We start from the raw sequence: 12,733 nt of genomic DNA, 5'->3' as shown, positions 1-12,733 counted from the left end.
GTGTGGCATTGGAAATATATATATTCGTAAGGATATTTACAGCCATGGAAGTGTTTAATATGACTGAAAAAGTTTTTACCCGATGCTTTCTAGATCCAAATTAATGGAAGTGATAATATCAGAGTGGTGATATCTTTTAATGTATTCAGTGGTGTGTACAGTTCCAAAATGGAGGATTCTTGAGTTTTGAATGGACGGGGATTATTTGTTTTAATTTCTCATCAATTGAATTCAGTTTCTTTCCTTGTTGTGATAGGTCTACAAGAGTTGCATATTTTTTTTAAAGATTGTCTAAATGTGATATTATTTTACCAATTTGCTATTATGTTAATATATTTGTTCAAAGGACAGGTGTATTAGTTAATGTATATAGTATGTGTTGCAGTGAGTAAATAATTTAGGATAAGGGTGCTAAGATTGAATAGAAGCCAAATACAGAATATATTTGAATATGCTGGATATGTTTGCCAATTTTCTTCGTATATATTAGTTCACTATAGAGATAGAGGTAGCTAACGAGTGTCTTTTATTTGATTATCATTTTATAGCTATTCGTGAACAGATTGTATTGATAAATCACAACTAAATTAAGTACTTTAATGTGCCCAGGTGCCTTTGATTTTGTTGTTCAGTATTGTTATTGTTTTAATAGGAATAATAAAAAATTTAAGATCTCAATATAGTGTCATGCGTAATTTAACATCTTGTTGAACAATTCTCAGGTTTCCCACAAATGGCATTTACCAAGAAAATTGTAAAAAAATGATAGTTTGATTGTATTGTAATTTTGGTAAAAGATGTTTTCATGCATATTTCTGAAGACAGTTCCAGAAATGAAAATGATGGTAGACATATCTGTCTGGTTTCCTTCTACTGAAAATGTCGGGGTTTTTTTTTCACCCGTTCATGCTATTAAACATCAACTACACCACCTTTTTGTGGTCATTTCAATATACAGTAATTGTGCAAATGAAAATATACAAAAACCACAGAAGCCAGTTTATTAATATAACAGGGCATTGAAAAGTGTGAAGGAAATCGTTTTCATTCACTTTTTGATTAGAACCATATAAAATGCTGATTCTATGGTGTCTCGGGCATGTTTGTAGTCAAATCTTGTTCAGCTATGGTATCTTTTGATAAGAGACTATTTGATTAACAATTCAAAGAAAAGTAATTTTTGGAAGTTTGATTTGTGTACATCACACACTGGAGGTCGCATATCATTTATGATTTGTTTAATGCCAGTATTGTCAAATCATTTTATGACATGCATGTTATCAAATGTAATATCGTAAGGACAACAGTTAGAATCCAGTTACATATAATTAATCTCCAGTTATTACTCACAAAGATATTACCTTTATTGGAAGTGTTCAAAATCAGATATTGTAACTAGGTATAATTAATACGCACTGTTAATTGGATAAAAAGGAACTGAATAACGTTTCAGGTTTTTTTTGTTCTCCATGTTAAGAACTGTATTATAAACTTTTCATTAGTGTTTAGAATTGCATGCATAATGAGGAAAACAAAACTTCCTGGCCGAATGTCATTCTTGTGATCAGTTATGGTAAGACACTAGTGTTGTTGTACATTGTATCATTTCCATAAAAATAACGCCAACTGACGTTGGTTCCACTGAAATTGTTGCAGCAATTGTAAGGCCATCATCAAAACCCATGGTTGTGTTCTTATCAAGTTATCTTGAGTAAATTTTATCATAACAGTTCACAAGACGCATTTGACAAGTTGGGAAAGGCAGTCAGACATCAATGATATATGGTACATCAATGATAAATCACAGAATTTATTATTATTATGATATGTATCATATTAATCAGGGTTTGTCCCTGGTATTTTATAAATGGAGTGCTTTTCAGAGTCAATGTGGTTGCGTACTTAGAATGGAATTTCTGAAAATGATTATGGTTCATTTGATATTTCTATGCATCAAAATCTATAGGGATGGCCTAAGTGAAAAGTATTCGTTATTGATAAGACTGGATACACATTGACAACAGCTCAAGACAACAGCTCAAGAGTTCAGAAGAATAGAAGCCAACCAGTGCCATAGTGAAGAAAGAAGTCTTTGATGGTGTAATTTAAACTTCAACGGAAACCTCCTTTCTGCTTAAGCATTCACACTTAGATTCCAGAATTGCATTAAAATAAAATCATGGTGTTGTATAAGTAAATTGGTTTAATTTCTGTATTTTTGCCTCTTTACATAAGATAAGTGCTGTATGGTAGTTTAAATATCAAATATAACGCTAATGACTAATCATACGAATACTGTATAGTGCCAAAGAGTATTTCTGCAAATTTGTCTTAGATGCTTTTTGAAATATGCCAGAACAACTGTGAATCGATCTACATGTATCAACTAAGTTGTCACCAGAGTTAAACAATAGATCATATTAAATCTTTTATATTATGCGATCATTAAATCCTGGTCACGTGGAATAGACAGAACATTCAATTAAAAGTAATGTTCACAAGAAATTATTGATGTTTGCAAACATTTTACTTTTTATACTTTTATATATATATTTTTTACTGAAAACATTGTATAGATATGGATTTACATAGTAATTAATCCATTATATAAATATGGAAAAAATCCAACCATAAATGTATTTGGTGCATTAAACTTGAACAAAAGAATATTGTTGGATTGTTATTAAATATTGTTATACAAATACATGTAGTATAGTGTTAGCTAGTCTTAAAATATTGCTTTTTATTCTATGACTGTTATGTTGATATGTAGATGTTTTTATTTCATATTTATTATTTTAAGTGCCACAAGGTACATTTGAGAAAGGTTTATTTTCATCTCATTGTTAATTCTTTATTATACTTTAAACATCACGTTCGTATAAGTTTTGGCAGGCACAAATTTGTCGGAAAATATTTGACGGTTAAGACAGTAATAGTAATTTTTAACTTGTATAGATAAATGTAAAAAATATAAACCCCATAATCAGCTTTAGAGATAAAGGATTAGTTTTCATTTCACGAGATTTGATGAAACTCGTCTCTTTATTATAATTTTTTTTAAAACTTTACTCTTAATACTGTGGTATTTTTACCAGTTTCCATTTGGATGCATTGTAATTGTTTCTTTAATTTTATTATATTTTTAAATGTCCTATATGATTCCTGGCGATGTCTTTATGCATTACATATGTACATTCTATTTTTCATGGATTTGTTGAGAATATATATGTACACTGTATTGTTTATCATGGAGATCATTTCAGGATTGGAACTTGCCATATGATTCTAAGACCAGTTTAAGTGCCATTTGATTTGGACAAAATACCATTGCCTCAATATTTTACTCATTAAGTGCCAACGTAACTGTTTTCCTGGAGTGATCTCTAATGTTATTTTACATGTTTACAATTGTTAAAAGAGTTGTTAATTTATTATGACGATTGTATAAATCATTGTATTAGGCTATTAAGTTTGGTGTATTGTACACAAAGGTTCAGCCTCCGCCCACTGGTGGAGAATATATTGCCAGGCATTTTATGTTTTAATGTCCATGTGAACTTTTATCGTTGAAACAGGAAAGTGTTCGGAGTGAATCACGAGAAAGACACAAGCGGGTAGGTATCTTAATACAATTCTTATCAATCTGGCCCAAGATAAACACAACAGCCATGGGTGGCCAGCCATGGGTAACAACACCAGCTCGGGGGAGGGGTCAAAGTTCACAGCAAAATCTTATTGATTGGAATATTGTTACACTTGTTTGCAGTTAGACTTTTCATTATTGCTTTTCTGCGATATTGACAGAGCCAGAACTCTGAAGCAGGTGAAGAGGTGATGGTTATTTATAATTTATCATTTTTTTGTACATTTGTCATCTCATTGTTTGTGTTGTAATGCATCACTGACCTCCATTTTAAGTAGATCCAATTATTTCTTTTTTTCTTTTTACAAAACTTAAGATTTATAAAGGGATTGATTTAAGTTTGTTCAAAATCACTCGTAGTCAAATCCACTTTCCCCTTTTAGCAGCTAAACTTAGTTATGAAGGTCATCTTTCATTAAATCAAGCCTTGGCAAGAAAATGAAAATTATAACTGCATATCTTTGTTCACCGAGGACAAAGGACAACTAAGCACAGAACAAATAAGGTTGACTGAAGATAAAACAGAATATACGATACGTTTATGCAAAACAATTATAAGTGTCCCATTTGAAAATAGGCCATTCATTTGTCTTTTGGTGTTTCAGTTTTGTTTTTCCTAGATTTTATCTAAAGTCTTTTTTTTTATATCTTAAATGATCATTGTCAATTGTCATTTAACTGGTATAATTTTATTAGGTCACCTGAGATGAAGTTTCAAGTGACCTATTCTAATCGTCTTTTGTCCGTCGTCCGTCCGTAAACAATTTACATTTTCAACTTCTTCTCCAAAACTGCTGAACCAAATTGAATGAAATTTGGCAGGAAGCTTCCATGGCCGAAGGTCAACCAAAATTGTGAATTATATGGTCCCCACCCCCCAAGGGCCTGACAGGTGGGGCCAATAAGGGTCAAATTGACTAAAATTTCAACAATCTTCTCAACCTACTATACTTTATATAATAATTATATATGCCTGGGGAGGGGGTAAACTTTACTATAGTTTATATAGGAAAATCATATTTTTGACGATCATTTGTTTCATTTCTATTGGAATTCATTCTAACTTGGTTAACCTTATCAGCATGAGATGACAGTTTGATGGTATGCACATGTTGGCCCTGACTGACCCACAGGGGCTGATGGGCGGGGCCAAAAAGGGTCAAATTAGTTGAAAATTCAGAAATCTTCTTCTCAAGACCCAAATAAGATAGAATCAAATACTTTTCATAGCTGGAAGGGTCTTAAGGTGCTTTACCAAAATTGTGAATTTCATGACCCTGGGGTCTCAACGTTTGCCCCTGGGGAGGGGGTCAACTTTGCTATAGTTTATATAGGAAAATCACATTTTTGACTCATTTGTTTCTTTTCTATTGGAATTCATTCTAACTTAGTTAACACTGTCAGCATGGGATGACAGTTTGATTGTATGGACATGTTGGCCTTGACCGACCCTGGGTGTATGGACATGTTGGCCTTGACCGACCCCCAGGGGCCAATGGGTGGGGCCAAAAAGGGTCAAATTGACTAAAATTTCGAAAATCTTCTTCTCAACTTCCAGATATGGTAGAATCAAATACTCTTCACAGATAGAAAGGTCTTAGGTGCTTAACCAAAATTGTGAATTTCATGACCCTGCGATCTCATGTTTGCCCCTTTGGAGGAGGTACCCTTTACTGTTGTTTATATAATTATATAAGGAAATCACATTTTTGACTATCATTTGTGTCATTTCTATTGGAATTACCAGTTTTGGAAGACAGTTTGCTAGTATGCAATTATTGGCCCCCAGGGGCTGGTGGGCAGGGTCAAAAAGGGTCAAATGTACAGAAATATTTCAAAACTCAGGTGACCGTTAAGGACCATGAGCCTCTTGTTATGACTTAATTAAAAAAAGGTTCGCTGATATGTTCGCTGATATAGCAAGAAAACTTCTGACCAAATGATCATTCTGTCAAAGATCGAAAGCAAATAAGAATTTTTAAAAAAAAGTCGCATCGTTAGTTTCATGACTGTCCTTTTATGATAATGCCTTGAATATTGTAAATATTTAAGTTTTTCCTTGGATTTTCTCAAGATTTATAACTCAAAAAGTACCATAATATACAGTTTATTTTTGTGAAATGTTCAAGATTGTGCATGAGAAACTGAGAACAAAAATCTTTTAATGAAAAGTCCTTTTTCAAACTCCTAATAGTTTGCATTTTGTCATACACTTGCCAAAGTGGCTCCGTCCATATTCATGTTGAGCAGTAATGATATCAAGTTTCAAGATACCTCTTAAGCTAAAGGATTATTATTATTACTGTTATTTTGCACATGCCTAATGCAAGTTCCTGAATGGCATCTTTGATATTCATACCCTGTCTGTACTTTTGGAGTATGTCGGTTTCTAAATCAAAAACTATTCATATCCTGTCTGTACTCTTGTTTATGTCTGTTTCTAAATCAAACAATTTATACCATGTCTGTACTCTTGGGAGTATGGCGGTTTCTAAATCCAACAATTCATATCCTGTCTACTCTTGGAGTATGTCAGTTTCTAAATCAAAACAATTCATATCCCGTCTGTACTCTTGGAGTATGTCGGTTTCTATATCAAACTATTCATATACTGTCTGTACTCTTGGAGTGTGTCGGTTTCTAAATCAAACAATTCATATCCTGTCTGTACTCTTTGAGTATGGTGGTTTCTAAATCAAACAATTCATATCCTGTCTGTACTCTTTGAGTGTGTCTGTTTCTAAACAAGTTCATATCCTGTCTGTACTCTTGGAGTGTGGTGGTTTCTAAATCAAAAAGTTCATACAATGTTTGTAATTAATATTGTATGAAAGGGATCATGAATGTACAATGTTCTAGGACAAACTTACTGTGGTGATAGATAAACTTAAAAATCGATGAAAGAAATACATACGGTAATTAGACTAATCGATGTTTACTGAAACATGAAGAGGTTAATAATCTGTGACTAAGTCGAGTTTATGCCTCCGCCATGAAGTTCGTTCATCATAAATTTGACTTTGACGATGTTTTTCATGAAAATTCATTCATCTGCTTTGCAGTCAAACTGGTTGTGTTTGGTTTTATTCACTTGTAGGTTAAGCGTATATTGCCCAGACAGTTCCAAAATTGGAACGTAGTTATTGGTGAATTAATGAAGATTATGTACCAGTATTTTTTGTGGCTATACCGACATATGTTTGTAATATGATGGGACTAGACGTTGCCAACACAATATTCGTTTTACATTTTAGACTGTCTAAATTTTCAAATAGAGTTTATTCTAAGTAATAAGATGTTCGAATTTAAGCAACCATTTTATTTGATGAATGATTTTGCTTCAAATGCTATAAAGATCCCAAAATAAAGTCGTGCTTGCATGAAGGACTGGCTTGATTAGGGAATAATTGGGAATGTTTGTTTAAAGCTAGTTTGCATTGACAGAGTCCATCACATGAGAGGGAGAAAGACCGAGACAGGGAGAGGAGGGACAGAAAGAGGGTAAGTTAACTCAATGACCTAAATAGTAAGCGACATCAATATCTTCACACGCAATTCTCGACCAAATGAAAATTTTTTTAAGAATATCACCATATCCCCTTAAATTGAGTTATTTCTCTGTAGTGCCCAATGATCTTATCTTATCTGATTCAAAAATGATCAAAGTGATTTCCTGTTGGTAATGAGTAAGAAGTTTGAAGGAAGTTGATCTTATAGTATGGGGCATACCTTGTTGAAGAAAGTTCAATGGGCTCCCATTGTGGAAAACGAAGATACCAGTAGGAAAAATAAGAATAATAGATTCTTGCTTAAGAAGAGCTAAATTAACATATCCAGTGATATTTTAACAAAGCTATGTAGATCACTTCTCTTGTGCAATATAAGAGAAGTATCTTTATAAATAGTTGGTATATATCATTGTTAACCATGTGTCTTGCATTTTACATGTAAAATTTGCTAAGGTGTTTTTTAATTTTGGCAAAACATGCGAAAAAATGCATGTCTCTGGAGAATCTATCCAGCTCGTGTGGTTCACAGACGTTGCTCAAATTGAATAACCATTACAGTATCAGAAGTGTCTTAAAAGGTGCGATGGGGGCATTTATTTGACGGGATACAACTATAAAAGCGCACACATTGATTCTGTTTTGACATTGAAACGCTATTGGTGAATGTGAATAATATCGCACAAGTATAGTTCATAAAGAGGTTTTTCAGTTGATACCCAAAATACCCTTAGAAGTCCTAAACATAGCAAGAACATTGTTGCAACCGCTGAGTTTGAGGTAAAAATGCAGATTTTTGAGAGTTGAAACAGTATTCCTATTATGTTCAAATCTTAATGGTATCCAATTGGAACGTTTGTAATAATGGATATATCTACTTACTAGTATATGCCATATTTGTGTTATACTTGTCACAGTCATTGGTATTTCAAGTTCCAGTCAAAATGTGCACTTTTGTAGAGATAGCTGGTCAAACAAGTACTCTATTGCACCCTAAAGGCACTTCTTAGTATATCGAGGGGGATTAATTACCACACATTTTACTGATTGACAACTTTTATTTCGAAGGGAAAAGAGATAGTATATAAAGTAAAGGTAAACCATTTTCTGTTACACCTAACACTGCACCTGTGTTGATAGAAGCTTCATGCCTGGTATACGGTTTGACATACTCGGTAAAGGCATCGAAGCTCTGTAGCAAAGTACACATCAAACACACACTACTGGCACAAATATCTAGCAGGCTTGATGTACCAAAAAATGTATACAGCAAAGCCATATTTATTAGTTGCTTTCTAAGCACGTCATATTTATTAACGTTAGAAGAGATAACGGCACTTCCCTGATCCAAACGCACCAGGTATATGGCATTAAATATAAATGCCATTACTCCTGTGATGATTACATGCATTTCATTGTGATCCAGGCGAAATGTCTGACGAGTAATTTACCATTCTTACCCAAGAACTATTTTATCATAGTTTAAAACTAACTACATTCTACATTAGACGGGAAAAGTAAAGAAAAAATAAATATAACCATTATTTTTAATATGGCTAAGGCGTATATTTGGTATCTTTAGCCGTAAAAAGAAATGGTTTATGGTTAACATACCAGAATATATACTAGCTGCATTAAACACTTTAAATGTTAAATTTACAATTCCAACACTAGCAAGTCCAAGGTTCTTTTATATTTAAAGCTTATGAAAGAGGCCGTCCTGTTTCCCTTTGTAACGTTTTAAAAACGACAGTTTGATGAAGTTATGAATCTTATCAATACAGTTACTTTCGGTTATTGTTATGCAGCTCTACATTTGGGTAACAATAGCTGATCTCAATTCACGGAACAAAGAAAATTGAAAGTCTGTCCTGCGAATGTATATCGAGGGGGAAATTTGAATTAGCAAATTTAGTGATGGATACAGTATTCGAAATAATGATTACATTGGTTAAAGCAACTTTTGTGTTTCGGTCTACAAAAGCAGAAATATAATAATAATATGGCTACTACCCTTTGACATCATCTAAGCAGTACCTTTGGTTTATGGGAATTGCATGTGCTTTTCTGGTGGGTTGCATGTGTTTTGGTGTCTAACGATTATAATGTAAACATCTTTTATACAAATGACATAACCATATCCACCTGATTAACAACTCGCTAACTCTGTGAAATCAAACTTTGAACGTTTTCGGTGTTCCACAAACACAGTGAGAAAGAAAAAAAAATCGTACTTTATCCAGGATAACAGAACAAATTATACGAAAGATTTCATGTTATCACTTTTTGACGCAATAAGGTAATTTGAGATTTGTTCCTAGATTGCTCTGTGAGCATAGTAAAATGTTCAGATATAGCCTGGGAATGGCATGAGTATCGAAATTTGCAAAAAATATTCCGGATGCACCACTCTTATGTTAAAATGAAACGAGAATTGCTCAAGTGTGGTACCAAGGATTGTTCCAAGGATTGAATTGGAACTGTCCTGGTATGATTCCACAAAAGTATACGACTCGATGATTCGCGAGGTCTGTTGAGAGCTATTGCCTTCAAACTCCACGAAGATTTTTGTCAACGGGAAACTAGTATCCTCACGATCATGATCATCAGTATGGATATTTTATGTACAGGCCCTAGTCGTATTTTCACTAAACATTATCTAATATGAGTATAATTCACAACCATACATTTTTATCATAATTTGCCGTCATAAACCCTGCTGTTAAGAGTATGACTGTATATCTCGTGTTTGGAATGTGGCATTTTCTCTTAAAGAGAAAAGTAGAAGAGACGTTTATCGGAGAAAAAATTAACATTGCTACAAAAACCCAATAGGTGTTCTTTACGGTACATATTTCTTTATCGCAACATACAGGTAAGCGCGTGGCTATACAATCGTAACATTCGTTTACTCGGGAAATCATGCCACCCAACTATAACACGGTTATAAAATGTTTTGGGAAGTTTTTAGCCAGCGTTAACAAATCGTGAAGCCTGGTTATTTTGGAGATCTGGATTGTAATGTCACAGACAAGGATTAAGATGAATTGTCTGCTTATACAGCTACATTTTAATTTGGTGTTAATCGGAACAGGCGTTTTAAGCTAATTATTTTGAGAACGAGGAGTATAATGAAATGGTTCTGAACGTTCATCGTTGCAACAGAGTGCTTTATCCCGAATATATGAGAGTATATGTTATTAGCAATAACCTTGTTATTGTTGCGTAAATTTACTAATTGGAATAAGTACACTAGACTTTGTTTAGAGGCATAGGACAAATGAAAAGTACCCATGGTAACTTGTGGATGGGTGCGAAATTTTCTCTGTCATTTTTTACAGAATGTTATATATTACAGATGAATAGTGAAAGTAACATTTGCGATTTTTTTTTGTAGGAAAGCCTTGATGATCGAAGTGAGGTTGAGACTAAGAGAAGAAAAAGTCTGGAGCCGTCCACAAGTAAGTAACTGCAATATGGAACATCACTGGGTTAAATTGTAACCTTACCTTTATATAGACAGACATTCTTGCGATATTTGGGATTGATGTTGGGTTAGAAACTGAGCTGCTAGTGTGAAATAAAAAGACGTACATTTCAGCTGTTTTGAAAAGACGTTAGGTTTGAAACTAAGCTGCTAATGTGAAAAGAATGTTTAAATTTAAGTTCACCTTTTATTTCTTTAAAATTCTCAACAACAAAAAGTAACCTTTTGCATGCTTTAATCCTGAATATGAAATTGGCCAGAAATCTTTAATTACACTATGAATAGATAATTATGTGTTCTATTGTTCAGATTTCACTTTTATGAAAAGAAAAAAAATGTTCATATTCATGAAACGTTTTAAATATCTTGCATTAAAACTTTTGAGTGTGCAATGCTATTTACTGAAATAGTAATGATCGGTTATAAAAACTGGATGCTTCAGGTAAATCCAGTTCAAAAGTGAATGGAGATGCAGAAAGACACATCAGCAAATCTGTAGAAAAATCTCAGAAACATGACAAGTTGATGGCTTCAGCGCTGCTACAGGTAAGTCCTATTCACATGTGTCTTTCTCAAAAATGTTTACTAATGGTATAGGTTTATCCTCATAACAAGTGGATGGGTATGGCATGAACTCGTGTTTACTACACAACTGCTTTGATGAATTAAAAGATGACAAATAGCAGCCGGGTTTAAAGTCTGGAGTGCAGATAGTGCATGCATATTATTTTATGAAATTAAGAGTAAGCAAATCAATGACTGGGTAATATTGGTGAAAGTTATGCTGCTTTGAAAGACACGTTATAATTTACATGTTTAACCAGTTGCGACAACACTATTAATTGTCATATAGGGTGATTTTAAACCAAGCTAATATCTTGTAATTTTGTATGTTGAACAGGAGGAGGAAGCCTCGCCACAGAGAACAAAAAAGGACAAAGAAAAGTCGAAGAAAAGTGACCGTAGTGATAAGGAAAAGAGCAAAGATAAATCGTATCCTTATACAGAAATTTAACACTCGCTTCCTGTTCTTATAGAACTTGAAATATGTTTTCGTCCTGAAATATAGTTACATTGTAATTACATAAAAGATACTCTTTATATATACTATTACATTTTACGGAAGTGAGACAAGTCTGTTTTACTGCTACCACATTCATGAGTTTTGAATTTATGTATCAGTTTCATCATCCTTAACTGAACTCTCAGGTCCAGTTCAAAGAAGAGCAAAAAATGATGACAAGTGTTCTTAAATCAACAATAATCTATTACTTTGAAGAAGATTTGCCGATATACCCTGATAAATTATTTTTGAGTGCCCGTTGGTCATTACATACATTCATTGTATACATACATGTATACAGATCATAAAGATTATATTATTTCTGACAGTGCTACACAGGAGTGGGCGAAAGCGTCTTAGTTTGAAAGAAGAGAATACATTTTCCAGGATAGGAAATATGTGCTGTTTTTGCTGTACAAGATGTGTGAAAGGACGGCGATATCTGATTTTCTGTTAAGTCTTTCATTCAAGTTGAAAACTTGTTGATATTGTTAGTGATAGTATATGTGATGTGAGTGACGTGTACAACATGGATGGAACTAGAGGTATTATACTGCGAGAAACCGTTTTATGTCTGCCGGGTGATCAGACTCTGTGCAAGTGAATCATGGAACAAAATATGTCTTGTCTGAATAATTTTATTATCATGAACCTGAATATGAAATATATAAAACATGAAAAATGGACAAAGTTTTCTATTTTCATTGAACATACGTATATGATTATTAAGTGTATCTAAAAACTTTAAACATACCTACAATGTTTATTCACCCAGGAACAGAAGCCTGGTAATGTACACTCTACCAACATCAAAAATATAGAATTATTGCATCATGTCGCACTTTATTCTGATGCAAATGATAACAAACATGATAAAACTAGTTACGGTGTTAAGTCATAGAATGCTCAAAATCCGTAATTTCCCTCCATTGTTATATATGCAGATGTCCGTATCCTTGTCATTCCACTTAGTAAAAATGAAAATTAGTACTTAAACATGTCTACAGTGTTACACGTCCCTATATGCCACA

At 33.4% G+C, this 12,733-nt stretch overlaps 1 protein-coding gene across 3 annotated transcripts in view; it reads left to right on the top strand.

Annotated features, from left to right (window-relative positions):
• Positions 1-12,388, top strand: part of LOC117328998 (THO complex subunit 2-like) — a 55,867-nt gene extending 43,479 nt beyond the window's left edge. For 2 of the 3 annotated variants that reach the window (XM_033886661.1, XM_033886660.1), the window contains exons 31-37: positions 3,579-3,617; positions 7,091-7,147; positions 8,221-8,247; positions 10,550-10,613; positions 11,082-11,185; positions 11,541-11,632; positions 11,849-12,388. In XM_033886661.1, the coding sequence (XP_033742552.1) occupies positions 3,579-3,617; positions 7,091-7,147; positions 8,221-8,247; positions 10,550-10,613; positions 11,082-11,185; positions 11,541-11,632; positions 11,849-11,876 (411 nt within the window). In that variant the 3' untranslated portion in view covers positions 11,877-12,388. The remainder of the gene's footprint in view (positions 1-3,578; positions 3,618-7,090; positions 7,148-8,220; positions 8,248-10,549; positions 10,614-11,081; positions 11,186-11,540; positions 11,633-11,848) is intronic. The other variant, XM_033886662.1, reaches the window with a different exon arrangement.
• Positions 12,389-12,733: the final 345 nt, after the last annotated feature.

The sequence above is a fragment of the Pecten maximus genome, chromosome 6 (genome assembly GCF_902652985.1).
Source record: "Pecten maximus chromosome 6, xPecMax1.1, whole genome shotgun sequence".
NCBI lineage: Eukaryota > Metazoa > Mollusca > Bivalvia > Pectinida > Pectinidae > Pecten > Pecten maximus.
This window is presented reverse-complemented; position numbering and strand designations above follow the sequence as displayed.